Source organism: Myotis nattereri, assembly GCF_964212035.1.
Source record: "Myotis nattereri genome assembly, chromosome: 2".
Classification (NCBI taxonomy): domain Eukaryota; kingdom Metazoa; phylum Chordata; class Mammalia; order Chiroptera; family Vespertilionidae; genus Myotis; species Myotis nattereri.
Genome location: NC_138076.1, coordinates 125,962,734 through 125,980,484, shown reverse-complemented (window position 1 = coordinate 125,980,484; position 17,751 = coordinate 125,962,734). Strand labels below are relative to the sequence as shown.

General features: G+C 45.4%; 1 protein-coding gene across 1 annotated transcript in view; it reads right to left on the bottom strand.

Annotated features, from left to right (window-relative positions):
- The window catches only part of DYRK4 (dual specificity tyrosine phosphorylation regulated kinase 4), a gene marked incomplete at both ends in the record, with an annotated part of 58,118 nt that overhangs the window by 2,604 nt on the left and 37,763 nt on the right, over positions 1 to 17,751 (bottom strand). The window contains 3 exons of the mRNA XM_081083956.1: positions 8,841 to 8,970; positions 12,827 to 12,887; positions 15,509 to 15,681. Of these exons, the coding sequence (XP_080940082.1) occupies positions 8,841 to 8,970; positions 12,827 to 12,887; positions 15,509 to 15,681 (364 nt within the window). The remainder of the gene's footprint in view (positions 1 to 8,840; positions 8,971 to 12,826; positions 12,888 to 15,508; positions 15,682 to 17,751) is intronic.

The following is a 17,751-nucleotide window of genomic DNA, read 5'->3' as shown; positions in this document are numbered from 1 at the left end:
TGACAGGGGGCGGGGCCACAACCTCCCTATTGGCCCTGCTCTGTTCATGACAGGTGAAGGTGCCCCAACCCCCTGATAGGCCCTGCTCTGTGCCTGATAGGGGGGAGCTCCCCAAACCCCTGATCACCCTGCGGCTCTGTGTGTGACAGGGTGCGGCGCCCCAACCCCCTCACCCCACGGGCCCTGCTCTGTGTGTGACGGGGTAGAGCCATAACCTCCCCATTGGCCCTGCCCTGAGTGTGAGAGTGGCGGCGCCCCAACCCCCTGATCGGCCCTGCTCTGTGGGTGATAGAGGGTGGTGCCCCAACCCCCCCACCCCAAGGGCCCTGCTCTGTGTGTGATGGGGTAGAGCCATAACCTCCATCGGCCCTGCCCCGAGTGTGACAATGGCGGCGCCCCAACCCCTTGATCGGCCCTGCTCTGTGGGTGATAGAGGGCGGCACCCCAACCCCGATCTACCCTGCTCTGTGTGTGACAGGGGGCGATGTGCCAACTCCCGTATCAGCCCTACTCTGTGAGTAACAGGGGGGAGCTCCCCAACCCCCCGATGGGCCCTGCTCTGTGTGCGACAGGGGGGAGGCTCCCCAACCCCCTGATCAGCCCTGCTCTGTGGGTGACAGGGGGCAGCACCCCAACCCCCTGATTGGCCCTGCTCTGTGCGTGACAGGGGGTGGCGCCACAACCTCCCCATCGACTCTGCCTTGAGTGTGACAGGGGACGGTGCCCCAACCCCCCAATCAGCCCTACCCTGAGCGTGACTGAGGGTGGCATTGCAACCTCCCAATCTGCACTGCTCTGTGCATGACAGGAGTCGGCGCCCCAACTCCCCAATCGGCCCTGCTCTGAGCCCAACCAGGGGCTGCACCTAGGGATTGGGCCTGCCCTCTGCCACCTGGGAGCAGGCCTAAGCCAACAGATCGTTATCTCCCAAGGGGTCCCAGACTGCGAGAGGGCACAGGCCGGGCTGAGGGACCCCCCTTCCCCCCGCGTCTCCGAGTGCACAAATTTTTGTGCACCGGGCCTCTAGTATTTTTTTTAAAAGAATATTATAGAATGATAGAATATCCTGCATAGTAAAGAAGTAATATGCAAATTGACCATCACACCCTCATAAAATGGCTGCCTACAACCAGGCTGGCAGGGGGGTTAGTGAGGGACAACCAAGTGACTGAACAAACAGATTGCGTGGGGCGACCAGGCTGGCAGGGGGGCCATGAGGGGCAACCAAGCTGGCAGAGAGGGCAGGTGGGGATGACCAGGCCGGCAGGGAGATCAGTTATGAGCGACCAGGCTGGCAGAGGGGGACAGTTGGGGGTGACCAGGCTGGCAGAGGGGGGCAGTGGGGGTGACCAGGCTGGCAGGGGGGCAGTAAAGGGTGACCAGGTCAGTGGGGGAGACAGTTAGGAGTGACCAGGCCAGCAGGGAGGGAACAGTTGGGGGGCAGTGCAGGGCGATCAGGCCAGCAGGGACAGGAGGGCAATTAGGGGTGACCAGGCAGGCAGGCAGGAGCCAGTGGTCCAGGATTGTGAAAGGGACGTCCCAGATTGGAGAGGGTGCAGGCGGGGCTGAGGGGACCACCCCCCAAGCACGAATTTCGTGCACCGGGCCTCCAAGTAAGATTATAAGAGACTTGGATATAATCCAGCCAAAATTCTAATGCAGTAACAAAATACATTTGACAGAACCCCTAGCGTGGAATCATCCTGTTGTCCTTGAGTAATTTTAGTGGCAAGGCACTAACTCACAGAACCACATTTTTTTTAAATGCCAATTCTTTAGTTTTTCATTTTTATTAAGCCAAAATTCACTTCCTCAGAATTTTAAGCCTAGTAACTTTGACCCAGGTCATATATTATGATATATTATGCTACCCATCAGCATTATATGGATTGAGACAACTAATCCATCTTTTATAATTCTGCAAGTATCTGAAAACATTTACACTACTAACTGCTGATCATATAATGTGGTTGCCACCTTCCTAGATAGGCAATTTCAGTTGTTGTCTAACTGCAGGTCATTATATCCTAGACCAGTGATGGTGAACCTATGACATGCATGTCAGAGATGAAACACGAACTCATATTTTTGGTTGATTTTTCTTTGTTAAATGGGATTTAAATATATAAAATAAATATCAAAAATATAAGTCTTTGTTTTACTATGGTTGCAAATATCAAAAAATTTCTATATGTGACACAGCATCAGAGTTAAGTTAGGGTCTTTCAAAATGCTGACACGCTGAGCTCAAAAGGTTCGCCATCACTGTCCTAGACTCATCAAGGCCATACACAACTGAAATTCCCAGTTCTTTGTCAAATAAACTGCTATTAAGCTACATCTGCCCTCTTCTACTAGACTTCTAGAACTAGAGTTAGTCTATAAAACCTAGGCCAGCACTTTACATTCACCACTATTAAATTTATTAAAAACTTCTAGTCTCTCATTCCAAGATTTGTTGATTAGCAAAATATGGAGTGATGAAGTAGTAGGCTCCAGTAATTTGACTACTTCTTGGTAGTTGTGAGCAACCAGCCATTTGCACTAAAAAAATAATGTCTTAAAACCAAGATGGCAGCATAGGTAAACACTGGAAATTGCTGCCTCGCACAACCACTTCAAAAATACAACTAAAAGACAAAACGGGCATCATCCAGAACCACAGGAAGGCTGGCTGAGTGGAAATTCTAATACTAGAAGAAAAGAGAAAAGCACACTGAGACTCAGAGGAGCTGTGGAAGTAAAGTGCAGAGGTACGGAGGCACACGCCGAAAGGGCTGGCAACTGAGGACCTGGTTGTCTTTTTCAATCAGGAGGGAGTCTCAAGCTCCTGACTGCTCTGAACTCCAGTTCCGGGCGAATCTCTGGGGTCCCAGACTCATACGGGGATAAACTGGACTGTCTGGCATCGGTCAGAACTCGAGGACGGCTTTCTCTCAGAGGTGCTTGCAGTGATTACCACAGGACACTGAGATGTGGGGCCTCTTAGGGTAAAACTGAGGAGCAGCCATAGCTGCTTGCTCCACCCTGTTGATCTCCTGAGACCCCGCCCCACCCAAGCTGTGTGCTGAGGCTTTTTCATATGAAAGCTCTGGCCCTTTGCAATCTGAAAATTACCTAACAAACTGCAGCTGGGTCAAAGAGACCCAGAACTTCCAAAAGAAGGTCCAAGGCCCCACAGCAGCTTGCATTGCTTCACAGCTGGGCCTCATCTAGGCACCTCCAAACCCCAAACAAAGAAGAGGAATCTAATGATCCCTCCATACCTCCTGCTGGGTAGCCTCAGGAAGAGGCTAAATTAGCACCTCCTTAGAGATCCAAGAGCCAGTGTACCCAGTGGACAGAGTGGGACCATCCAGATTACAACTCCTCAGATCCATAAGGGACACACTCAGGGGGCAGACTCAGTGAGCACCAATGCCCCACTGAAGCAAGTCTTGCCCAAGAAGGGTGTCTCCAGCACAGAAGTTCTCCCACTATAGACACAGCTGATTCTCACAGCCAATTGGCCTGGAGGTCAATTCCTCCCAGTGATACCTACAACAATCAAGGCTTAACTACAACCAGACTGTGCACAAAGCCCACAAAGGGGTGCACCAAGAGTGTCCACCTCAGGTAATTGGGGAGGCTGAGACACTGGGCCCTATAGGACACCTAGCACAGAAAGCCACTCTATCAACACAGGGAAGCATAAAAAATGCGGCGACAAAGAAACAGGTCACAAATGACAGAAATGGAGGAAAGCAAACTACAGGATATCGAGTTCAAAACCATACTTATAAGGTTTTTCAAGAATTTTCTAGAAACCGCCAATAAACTTAGTGAGACCCTCAAGAAATCTAGTGAGACTCTCGAGGATATGAAAAAGGGCCAACTAGAAATTAAGCATACACTGACTGAAATAAAGAATATTATACAGAGTTCCAACAGCAGACTAGAGGATCACAAGAACCAAGTCAAAGATTTGAAATACAAAGAAGCAAAAATCACACAACTGGAAAAACAAAAAGAAAAAAGAATCCAAAAATATGAAGATAGTGTAAGGAGCCTCTGGGACAGCTTCAAGCATACCAACATCCGAATTATGGGGGTGCCAGAAGAAGAGAGAGCAAGATATTGAAAACCTATTTGAAGAAATAATGACAGAAAACTTCCCCTACCTGCTGAAAGAAATAAACTTCCAAGTCCAGGGAAGCGCAGAGAACCCCAAACAAAAGGAATCCAAAGAGGACCACACCAAGACACATCATAATTAAAATGCCAAGAGCGGGGGAGAACCAAGATGGCGGCATAGGTTAACGCTGGAGTTTACTGCCTTGAACAACTACTTCAAAACTGAAACTAAAAGACGGAACGGACATCACCCAGAACCACAGGAACTCTGGCTGAGTGGAAGTCCTACAACTAGGAGGAAAGAGAAACGCATACGGACACTCAGAGGAGGCGCAGTGCTGAAGTCAAATTCTGAGGTGCGGAGTGCGCGGAGCAGGCTGGCAGCGGAGGGTGCGGTTGGTGTTTACAATCGGGAGGGAGTCGCAGACTCTGAGCTCCAGATACGGGCAAGTCTTTAGGGACCCAGACTCAAACAGGAGAAGCGGGACTGTCTGGCTTCGGTCAGAGCGAGTGCAGCTTTCTCTCCGAGGTTTGCAGTGGTCGCTGGGACTCAGAGAGGCAGAGCCCCTGGGGACAGGACTGAGAGCCCCCATAACTGCTCTCTCCGGCCCACCCTGTTGATCCTGTGCGACCCGCCCTGCCCAAGCCCTGCACAGAGGCATTTGCCGGATAGCCTCAGGCAAAGGCTAGATTAGCACCTCCCTAGAGGACAGAAGTTCTCTCACTGCAGACACAGCTGATTCTCATAGCCACTTGGCCTGGAGGTCAAACCCTCCCTGGTATTAGCTACAACAATCAAGGCTTAACTACAAGACTGAGCACAAAGACCACTAGGGGGTGCACCAAGGAAGCATAACAAAATGCGGAGACAAAGAAACAGGACAAAATTGTCAATGGAAGATCTAGAGTTCAGAACCACACTTTTAAGGTCTCTCAAGAACTGTTTAGAAGCCGCCGATAAACTTAATGAGATCTACAAGAAAACTAATGAGACCCTCGATGTTATGTTGGTGAACCAACTAGAAATTAAGCATACACGGACTGAAATAACGAATATTATACAGACTCCCGACAGCAGACCAGAGGAGTGCAAGAATCAAGTCAATGATTTGAAATGCGAGGAAGCAAAAAACACCCAACCGGAAAAGCAAAATGAAAAAAGAATCCAAAAATGCGAGGATAGTGTAAGGAGCCTCTGGGACAGCTTCAAGCGTACCAACATCAGAATTATAGGGGTGCCAGAAGATGAGAGAGAACAAGATATTGAAAACCTATTTGAAGAAATAATGACAGAAAACTTCCCCCACCTGGTGAAAGAAATGGACTTAAAGGTCCAAGAAGCGCAGAGAACCCCAAACAAAAGGAATCCAAAGAGGACCACACCAAGACACATCATAATTAAAATGCCAAGAGCAAAAGACAAAGAGAGAATCTTAAAAACAGCAAGAGAAAGAAACTCAGTTACCTACAAGGGAATACCCATATGACTGTCAGCTGATTTCTCAACAGACACTTTGCAGGCGAGAAGGGAGTGGCAAGAAATATTCAAAGTGATGAATACCAAGAACCTACAACCAAGATCACTTTATCCAGCAAAGCTATCATTCAGAATTGAAGGTCAGATAAAGAGCTTCACAGACAAGGAAAAGCTAAAGGAGTTCATCACCACCAAACCAGGATTATATGAAATGCTGAAAGGTATCCTTTAAGAAGAGGAAGAAGAAGAAAAAGGTAAAGATACAAATTATGAACAACAAATATGCATCTATCAACAAGTGAATCTAAGAATCAAGTGAATAAATAATCTGATGAACAGAATGAACTGGTGATTATAATAGAATCAGGGACATAGAAAGGGAATGGACTGACTATTCTTGGGGGGGAAAGGGGTGTGGGAGATGCGGGAAGAGACTGGACAAAAATCGTGCACCTATGGATGAGGACAGTGGGTGGGGAGTGAGGGCAGAGGGTGGGGCGGGAACTGGGAGGAGGGGAGTTATGGGGGGGAAAAGAGGAACAACTGTAATAATCTGAACAATAAAGATTTAATTAAAAAAATGCCAAGAGCAAAAGACAAAGAGAGAATCTTAAAAGCAGCAAGAGAAAGAAAGTCAGTTACCTACAAGGGAGTACCCATACGACTGTCAGCTGATTTCTCAACAGAAACTATGCAGGCCAGAAGCGAGTGGCAAGAAATAGTCAAAGTGATGAATACCAAGAACCTACAACCAAGATTACTTTACCCAGCAAAGCTATCATTCAGAATTGAAGGTCAGATAAAAAGCTTCACAGGTAAGAAAAAGCTAAAGGAGTTCATCACCACCAAACCAGTATTATATGAAATGCTGAAAGGTATCCTTTAAGAAGAGGAAGAAGAAGAAAAAGGTAAAGATACAAATTATGAACAATAAATACACATCTATCAACAAGTGAATCTAAAAATCAAGTGAATAAAAAATCTGACAAACAGAATAAACTGGTGAATATAATAGAATCAGGGGCATAGAATCGGGGGGGTCGGGGTTTGGGGGGTGCAGGAAGTGACTGGAAAAAAATCGCACACCTATGGATGAGGACAGTGAGGGGGGCGTGGTGGTAAGGGCATAGGGTAGGGTGGGAACCGGGTAGAGGGGAACTATGAGGGGAAAAAAGAGGAACAACTGTAATAATCTGAACAATAAAGATTTAATTAAAAAAATAATGTCTTTCTTGTTTCTAAGCTGTGTTCTGGATGGTTGCAGTTTCTGGATCAGTCACCTCTGTGTCAGTAATGAGTTTCTGTCATTTGTTAATGCACATTCATTCTACAGCTTCAGCAATAGGTTTGAGTAGGGTGGGGAATGGGGATACAGGATCCTTCTTTATCGCCATTTCCCAGAGGAGCAGCATGACTCTCCAGATGGGAAAACTTTCAGCAGTACCTGATGTTTATCCTCTGAGCTAATACCTAAATTCCAAAGTGCACAAATGCCAGAAAAGCGTTTGCTAAAACTACTCCACGCCCCCCACCCTGGAAGAATGACAGAACATGAAGATGTGGTGGTCTTTATGAACAATAATAGGACTGCTTATCACTAAAAGGGACATTGGTAATACCCCTTTATATACATATAAGAAACAGGCCCAGAGAGAGATAGTGACTTGCCAAATATCACAACGCTCATCTAGTTGCCATTCGGTACAGACCAACTGGCAAAACCTTTTTTAAAAAATGATAGTAGTAGAATGGCTATCATCAACAAAACAAATGACAAGTGCTGGCAAGGATGTGGAGAAAAAGGAACCCTGCACTGCTGGTGGGAATGCAGACTGGTGCAGCCACTATGGATGACAGTATGGAGTTTCCTCAAAAAGTTAAAAATGGAACTCCCATTTGACCCCGTAGTCCCACTTCTAAGACTATACCCCAAGAAACCAGAAACACAAATCAGAAAGGATATATGCACCCCTATGTTCATAGCAGCACAATTTACCATAGCTAAGATTTGGAAACAGCCTAAGTGCCCATCAGCAGATGAGTGGATTAAAAAACTATGGTGCAACTACACAATGGAATACTACGCCCTATGAAAAAGGAACTTTTACCATTTGCAACAGCATGGATGGAACTGGAGAGCATTATGCTAAGCAAAATAAGCCAGTCAGAGAAAGATAAATATCACATGATCTCACTCATATGTGGGATATAATGATCAACATAATTTGATGAACAAGAATAGATCCAGAGACAAATGGTGGGGGAGGGGGGCGGTTAGAGAGCAACCAAAGGACTTCTATGGATGCATATTAGCATAACCAATGGACACAGACACTGGGATGGTTAGGGGCTTGCCCGGGGTGGAAATGGCCTTGGGGGGGGGGCGGGGGGGGTCAGTTGGGGAAAAAGGAGACATATGTAAAACTTCAGACAATAAAAAAAAGACAGTAGTGCCCAGATGGTGTGGCTCAGTGATTGAGCATTTGACCCATGCACCAAAAGTCACAAGTTTGATTTGCGGTCAGGGCACATGCCCTGGCAAGGGGTGTACAGGAAGCAGCTGAGCAATGTTAATGTTTCTCTCTTAGATGTTTCTCTCTTCTTTCCTCTCTAAAAATCAATGAAAACATATTTGAAAAAATGATAGTAGCTTACATTTTCCAAACACCTTCTAACTAGGCACGGTACTAGGTGGGTGATTCATGTGCTCTTCTTTTCTTACAGTGATTTGACTTAAGTATGAAACTTGACTTCTAAGACTTAAAATACCCATGTAGATTCAAAAAGCTGCACATTATAAATGGTTTATAACTCACCCTTTCCCTTCCCTAAAGAATTTAGGCTCTAAACCCCGGGGGAATGGGGAGAGGCCTTGAACTCGTACACTGGGCATATGTGCAGAAGACATTCAGGACTTGCCTACCACCTCACTGCCAGGCAGCTGGAGGCCAAGGAGAAGGCAAGCTCTACACACATTGTAATCCAGGGCAAGTCACTTAATCTCTTTGAGCCTCAGCTGTCATATCTCAAAACAGAGCAAATCATTTGCCCTGACAATCACACAGGAGGTGGGGAGAGCAGATTGATGAGGCAACAGATGGGGAAGCGTTTTGTAGACTCTAAAGGTCTTTGGTCAGCACTTACTATTTTTACAACTCTCTCCCAGCCCCAGACTTCCACCAGCAAACATGTGGGAAAGTACAGTATTTAAAAGTAGAGTCAGAGACAAAGACACCCTTGACAAACTCACACTAAACACCTTCTGAGAAAGTCCAGGAAGCTGGAGTCGCAGGTTTTCAGCACCATCGTGAGATCCTTGGAATCCGGGTATCTTTTTCTCCCCCTATTGTTAGTTATATTTTTAGGAAAACCTGTGGAATCTTTAGAGATACAACAGTCGGTGTTTAGTTCCAGTTGTAAATATTCATTGGTCACATCACAGCTGTTCACTCATCCAAGCTGTCTTGGGTGGTCTTTGCAGCTCTCTCACTCCCGGTACTTCACCACCCCCTCCACACAAACACACCCGCAGTCTCACTCAATTGAAATAACCACGTGTGAAGTATCCAATGGATTTAACTACCTTTTAGATCAATTTTCCCTGCTATTTACTATGTTCTGAGTCTCCTTCCCACCGCCTCCTCCTTGAATCAATCAATGATTTTAGGTAAAATAATAATGATAAGGATTAATAACAATAATAATAAATCTGAGATGATGAAAACATTCAGCTCTGAACAAAAAGGATATTGTTCATTCTCAGATTACTGACACCTTAGCTTCTTCCCCACTAACTCAATAAAGTGAAAATTTGGGACATCATGGGGCATAATAAGAAAGTCGTTTTAGGAGAATGAGTTGCTTTCAGAGCCCATTTACAAACCACACAGACAAATTAGTCTCATTACTTCTTTGTAGTCACATCAAAAATTTTTGTCCATAATTGGAAATCAAACTTGATTGCTTCTTAGGGAACAGCTTGAAGTGACTTTCTTCAGTCATTTTCACCAATTATAGCCCTCACCACATGTATGGTTTGTCGTGCCTTGAAAGAAGCCCTGACAACAGCTCCAAAGGTTCCCAAGGTGCTGTGTGCAATGCTGTGCAGGTGAGACCACTCATTTGGACGCCTGGATTCTGGTGTGTATGTTCAGAAAAGTTGACCACTTATGCTCACACCTTATAAATCTGCATGTGAATGGGTGGGTATGTATATACACACACGTACACACAATTTACAGATTAAACTGAATTCTCACAAAAACTCAGTGGGGTTCATGTAACAAACCTTCTGGAAGGTGCATAATCAAGGGCTTTCATTACTTTTGTAATCAGTGCAATTGTGGAGCCTCCAAAAGAACATCTGCTCTTAATTCCTGGCAGGACCAAGAATGTGCATATGTGTATGTGTGTACATACACAGACGTGTATTTATATATGTATTTATTTGTATAAGGATTCAATGCATGTCATAGGGCAGTGGTCGGAAAATGGCGGCCCCTTGAGTGTGGCTCTTCCACAAAATACCACGTGCAGGTGTGCACGTACAGTGCGATTGAAACTTCGTGGCCACACTCAAGGGGCCAAAGAGCTGCATGTGGCTCGCGAGCCGCAGTTTGCCGACCACTGGCATAGAGTATAGGCGCTGTGAATTCACACAAATCTCTATTTCCCTTTTGAACTGTGGCACCAGTGACCCCATCCCCACCTTATCCTTTATGTTGTTCTTTTTACAAATGGCCAAAGAAGAATCAGGCTCAAAGGCTTATAAATGACATAGTTCCTAAAGTTGTCATTACGTAATTGATTTACTTGTACAGGTTTTTCTCACCCCACCTATTCTCTCCATCTCCTTCTTGCTACTTGGAACTCCTAAGTATCTTACTTACCTTTGAGGCAACATCACTTTGCTACTAATTAGTGGTATTTACAAGGAGTGGCTGGGAGTTGGCAATCCAACCTGAGGAAGGGAGCCAAGAACTGAAGTGGACACAGTGTTTCCCAAGCTCACTGTACCATGAGAATCACAAAGAGCTATTGTTAAAAACATAGACCCTTGAGGATCATGAGAATTAACATATTGTCAAGTACCCAAGTGATTCTTATAATTAGATTAAGTTTGAGAAACACTGAAGAGGCTACAGCTCCCAATAATATTCTTTCTTATGCAGGAAGTGAGTATATGTGGATGTTGCTACCAAAACCACATCATCATTGTAAAGCCTAGTGCTGACGGTAAAAATCGGATACCCTATAAAATGGGCATGCATATGTCTTTGGTACTCTCTCAAAGATGCTCTATTTCCCTTCCTTTCAGTCCCCACTCATAGTCTCTCCTGAGTTTAGTGTTAAGAGGGAGGCAATTGATCAATCTTTTCTTTTCCTTCTTCTTCTTCTTCTTCTTCTTCTTCTTCTTCTTCTTCTTCTTCTTCTTCTTCTTCTTCTCCTTTGTTCTCTCTCTCTCTCCTCTCTCTCTCTCTCTCTCTCTCTCTCTCTCTCTCTCTCTCTCTCCAATAAAAACATATTCTGGGGTGGGGGTTTAAAAATAAGATATGGCTCTTCCCACAATGTCTTTGTCTAGAAGGAGGAAACACCAATATCTCTATTATTCTTTCCCTAAATCCTTTGAAATCCAAAAGACCAGTTTGGGATCAAAAGACCAGTTCCATTGCTCCATGTTTAAGCAGCCAGTCAGCCAGATCCTCTGTCTGCCATCAGACTGCTCTGGAAGCGTTAGTTAATGTGCAAGCAGCATACTAAGGTTACCAAGACACTGACCCCACTCAGAGGCAAGGTCTTCAAAGCTCCAGCCATGACTGCAGGGTGATGTTTAAAAAATTTAACCATTGGAATGGCAGGGGACTGTCCAATCACAATGGATGACAGACATCCTTGGCACTGAAGTAGATCATAGAGGACCTCCTCTTGCCAGGCCTTAAACTTTTAGTTTCTAAGTCATGGGGAATCCAAGGAGTCCTAGGAGATGGGCCAGGCAGGGGCTTGAGGCTGTGGCATTTTACTAAAGGGTATAGAAATAGTCTACATGTTAGCCACCACATGGCTGAACCAGTGCATACCCACTGACCACCAACATGACTGAAACGCTAACCAGGAGGATCCTCCATGAGGGTATGTTTGACTCTCCTATTGACAGGGCAAGTTGTGGAGAGAAATTATGCGATTTGCCTTTCATTTTGAGACCACTCTCAGGTGAAAAGTAAGAGGTGGGAGGGTTAGGAATGACTGGGATTCCATAGCAGTATAAGCCTGTGAACCAACCCATTGACTATGGCTGGTCAGTAATGTCGTTCCAGATGTCATGGAGTCCCTGCCTGTGGAGTTCCCCATTCCTCGTGTCTGGCTTCACTTCACTGGGATGACCTTTGGGCTATGATTGCTTTTTTTCTAGATGGGAATCCCTTAGCTTCTTGTAGCTCTTCAAGGGGATTTTAAATATAAGACTAATTTTGTCTTTTTGGTCAATAGTGCCCTGGAAGCCCTGCCTTAGTTGGACCTTGTTGATCCACCTGTCCTTCTTGCACAGCACCACTTGAATATAAAGGCAGAGGATCATAGATTCCAAAGTGTGGAAACTGTGATGAAGGCATCATGGGACTGTGGATGAGGCTTAACCCCAGTAATTAGCCAGATGTCCTGCACATAACTGGCAAGCAACAACACACCTCCAGCAAAACTGTTCTGAGGGCCCTTGTTTACCCATCTAATTTCAAAATTGTAATGAACTGAGATAGTAAGGTTCTGGAGAAATAAGAGAATTTCAGCAGAAAAATGCTCCATAATGACAGAATATAGCAATGAAACTTTCACTATTCTTGAAAAGAACCTTCTGCTCTTTGATTTCCCTGCACACTGCATGGTGTGAGGGGGCTAACTGCTTGGAGAGGCTAGGAGAACTTACAGGAGAGGGTGTAGTTATAATATTTAAGGTTCCAAGATCTGCGGATATATCTTCTGAGCAGAAACCTGATTGTTTTCATGTTCCTGCATATTTTCACTGCCAAGACTTCATGCCCATCCTGTCTCCACCAATCCATCTGGTACCACTTTTCAGCATCGTTTTACTTTTCTGAAAGAGATCCCTAATCATAGCATGTCTTTTGGGATGGGGCCAGGGGGAGAGCACTAAATGGGGTTTGGGGTGTGGGAGATGTCTTCAAGGCCTGTGCTGCCTCATAGGCCACAATGGGATAAAGAGAGTTAGACCTGGGAACTTACCAAAGAATGTCTGTCTCCTGGAGGCCGTCTGAATGAAGTGAGATGGTGGCAGGCCCAGCACCTTCAACAATTAAAACGCAGTTGCTTCACTCTTGTAAGTCACACATTCAAAGACTGTTAGAGCTGAGGGGGCCTTTGGTCAAACTCTGCCTTCTACAGATACAGACCCAGGACATTGTGCTATAAGCCAGTGGCAGAGCAGGCCCAGAGCTTGGGTCTTTGACTACTAACCCAGGGCTGTCTCAGCATGCTCAGTGTCAATACCGGCCAGGTCACTCTAAACAGGCATCGGCACCAACTAGAGGTAGGCACTCTTGATGGCAGCCAGATGTCATTATCACATTGAACAACCCAGTCAGTATCCATGCTGAAAGCCCTGAGCTAAGGAATATCACATCCTGGCTCAGAGCACTGGGGAGGGAGGAAAGGAAGAGAAGATGGGAAAAAACAGGCGGCCATCAAACACTATATCACAAAATACCTACTTGAAAAAAAAAGTGTAGCACTTACTTGTTTACCTGCCTCACTGCAATCTGTTGGGAGCCATTAGAGATATTGGCTTAGACAAAGCCATCTTAAGAATTATAAGTTTCTGGTTCTTCCAGAAACTCCTAATTACCAGAAATTACGTGTGTCCTGCGATTTGGCCAGCAGCTAAAGATAACCATCCTATTCCCTGAAGCAACTACCGCCACATCCGAGCCTGCTACAACCCTGCTGATAAGCTAATAGACCCCTTTACCCACCCCCCGTCCCTAAAACAGTATATATGCTGCCACTGTGAGAATAAAGTTTGAGGCTTGATCAGGATCTTGTCTTGCCTCCATTTCTTCGCGTCTCCTATCCTCTCATTCCCTTACAGGAATCATCACGGTACCCACGTTGCATGCCCCGCGGGTTGGGGCAGCAATCTATAGTTTGCACTGAGATAGAGAAATTACAGGTGTCACCCTAAGCCAAGGGTCATCTGCACTTGCAGCTGGGTTCCCAGCCATATCCATGCAGACCCTGCCCCCCTGCTCCTCAGCCCCACTGACACTGAGGTCAGGAGGAAGCGGACTCTGGGGCAGTAGGAACTCAGCTCAGATCCCATATTCCTCATTCTCCTTGGTACTGGAAGCAGAAAGAGTTCAGGGGTGCTTTATTAAATCATCCATCATCAACCTTAGAAGCCATCTATACGGATACTTACATCTTTTTAGAAATCCAGAGCAGGAAAGTACCAAGTAAGTGTAGCACTTACTTGTTTACCTGCCTCACTGCAATCTGTTGGGAGCCATTAGAGATATTGGCTTAGACAAAGCCATCTTAAGAATTATAAGTTTCTGGTTCTTCCAGAAACTCCTAATTACCAGAAATTACGTGTGTCCTGCGATTTGGCCAGCAGCTAAAGATAACCATCCTATTCCCTGAAGCAACTACCGCCACATCCGAGCCTGCTACAACCCTGCTGATAAGCTAATAGACCCCTTTACCCACCCCCCGTCCCTAAAACAGTATATATGCTGCCACTGTGAGAATAAAGTTTGAGGCTTGATCAGGATCTTGTCTTGCCTCCATTTCTTCGCGTCTGAGCTGAGTTCCTACTGCCCCAGAGTCCGCTTCCTCCTGACCTCAGTGTCAGTGGGGCTGAGGAGCAGGGGGGCAGGGTCTGCATGGATATGACGCGAAGAAAGCAGGGGGGCAGGGTCTGCAAGTTGCCAAAGAGGAAGATCCAGAATGAAACTCCAGGTTTACTGATTCTCATGCCAGTTTACAGCTCTTTTAACACTTTATTATTTTCAACCATGAAATTAAACTATCCTATATAATAAAGAGCTAATATGCTAATTAGACTGGACGGCAGGATGACCTTCTGGAATGACCTTTCGGAAAAACCCGTGTGCAGGGGATGGGCCCCAAGGACCAAGGCAGCCGGGACTGCAAGGGCCAACCCTTGCACGAATTTCATACATCAGGCCTCTAGTATTTAAATAATTCTCAAGGGTTTGTCTGTGTCTCTGAGTTGTAACTTTGAGACACTTTAGAAAAGAGATTTGTATACATAGGTAAAAAGAGATAGATAGATAGATAGATAGATAGATAGATAGATAGATAGATGATAGATAATGAGCCTTTTTTGTTCACAATCAAAATATCTTTGTTCATTAGAAATTTTCTATTTTTTAAGGTTATTTTACTCCTGTTTTATCTAATTTAATTTCATAACAAAAGGCATTTAAGTAAAAGAATAATAGGCATAATAAATGATCATCTGATGTATCTTTTTATTGGGAGATATACTTCCCAGAAAGCTAAGAAAATAAATGACTAATGACTGAATGACACAGAGATTTTTTTTAAACAACACATAGATTTTGATGGGTGTTATGTCACTCTGGTTTTAGAGTCTTTTGAATATATTTGAAAGACTGGTATAACAGTTTTATTTTTAAATGTCACTTCACAATATGTGAAAATTACATCTTTTGTAATTATTAATGGTAAAAAATGTTAGATGTCAACTTAAAAATGTAAAAGGGGATACATAATTTCAAAAATACTTTTAGGGAACATCTAATCTAAAACAGAAGAGTATGCAGGCCACTGCCCTAGAATGAGCCTGATACAACCCAAACTTTGAGAGTGGAAGCAAGCTGTCCTGCCGCCGCTCAGTGCAGCGTGGCCAGTCCACCCCCTCACCTCCATGATGCAGGCCAGCTGCTCCACTTCATTCTCCCCGGCGAACAGTGGGTAGCCCGTGTACAGTTCAGCTATGATGCATCCCAGGCTCCACATGTCAATGGCCATGTTGTAGGGATGGCCCAGAATCACCTCTGGCGATCGGTAGAACCGGCTTTGGATATACGAGTACACTATGAGCAAAAGAAAGAGAAACCTCCCCTAGGAAAACCTTCTCCTCCCCAGAGCATCCTTCTCCAGGATAACCTCTCAGGTATAGGTGAATGATAACTACTACTCCCTACACCAAGCATGTCAAACTCATGGCCTGAGGGCCACAACAAATATTTTTTCAGCCCAGCCAGTATAATGGTATGTAAGAAATGTTGTAATAAAAATTTCATAACTTAATTTTTACAATATCCTGTTATACATAATCTCTCTATATAAAATCCTAATATGCAAATAGACTGAATGGCAGAACAACTGAACCACCAGTCGCTATGACAAGTGTTGAACACCAGTGGGTGTGCGCAAAACATGGTGGGCATCGGCAGCAGGTGGCAGAGCATTGAACATGGCAGGCATCAGTCGTGGTGGGATGAGTGGAGGCACCAGACCAAGGTGGGGTGCTGGCTGGTGTCATCGGGGCGAGTCTCTGGTGGTTACTGAAAATTCTTAGCTCCTGCATGCCACAGTCCTGCCTGGCACTCACACCTCCTGCCGGCGCAGTCCCCACACCCACTGCCGGCGCCCAGCTCCAGACCTAATCGCTCAGCGCCATCAGCAGGTGTGAGCGGTGGCTGCAGGTCCCAATTGTCCCTGAGGGCTTCTCCACCTTCCCCTGCTCCTGAGAGGCGATCAGGGCAGCAACCACCACTCACACCCACTAATGGCACTAGCCCCTCTAGCACCCGCTGCTGGCGCCGGCCCCAATAGCTCTGCTCTGTCAGCGGGTGTGAGTGGGGCTGGTGTTGTAAGCACGTGGGAGTAGCAGTGGCAGGAGTGGGCTGCCAGCAGACAGGGGACTGGGGGCCTTGGCTGGAGGGGCAGGCCGGGGGTGTGGAGGATGGGCTGAGACCCATCCCTGTGCCCACCACAGCCTCGCGGCCAACAGTTCCTTTCAAGGTGCATGGCTTCGTGCACTGGGCCCCTAGTTATTAATAACAAACTACAACATTTGCTAATGACTGATTGCTATAATTGTGTTGCATTCATTTCACTTATGTGCCTTATGCGCAGGTGCACCATTTCTCTCCACTAATACTAGCAGCGAATATTCTGGCAGCTGATTGCCACATCATTAGCCTTGAACTGACTTGTTTGGTGTGTGCAAAAGGAAATTATTTCGCTTTTGGAGAACAAGAAAAATAGGTTTATTTGTGTTACACTTATTAATTTGTGCCATTATTCAGTGTCTGGTAAGTTAATGTTCAAGAAAAAATATTAATTTTTATTAAAATGTTCTATTATTTTATGTTAATGATTACTCATTTATTTCAGCCCTTTGTATTCAGCATGTCTCTATTGAAATAAACCTACATTTCGCCCTAATCGGTTTGGCTCAGTGGATAGAGCCTCGGCCTGCCGACTGAAGGGTTGCAGGTTCGATTCCGGTCAAGGGCATGTACCTTGGTTATGGGCACATCCCCAGTAGGGGGTGTGCAGGAGGCAGCTGATCGATGTTTCTCTCATCGATGTTTCTAACTCTCTATCCCTCTCCCTTCCTCTCTGTAAAAAACCAATAAAGTATATTTAAATTAAAAAAAGAAATAAACCTACATTTCTATAAAAATGGAAGCTTTTGTTTTTTACGGCCCACATAAACTTAAACCTTGTTTATTTGGCCCATGTTAGCCTTTGAGTTTGACGTGCTTGCTCTATGGGCTTTGCAGAAAACTGGAAGTACAACCGAGCAGCACTCAGGAGTCACATCTTGTATCTAACCTCATCAAATCTTACAGTGCAGCCTTGTTATAGAGGTCATTATCCTCACCTTATTGATAAAGAACTCTATTTCCCCATGGTTCTAGGAAATCAATTTTTGTCAGCTAAGCTTTAAAAAAAGGAAACGCGCCGTAACTGGTTTGGCTCAGTGGATAGAGTGTCGGCCTGAAGGGTCCCAGGTTCAATTCCCGTCAAGGGCATGCACATTGGTTGCAGGCACATCCCCAGTAGGGGGCGTGCAGGAGGCAACTGATCGATGTTTCTAACTCTCTATCCCTTTCCCTTCCTCTCTGTGAAAAATCAATAAAATACATTTT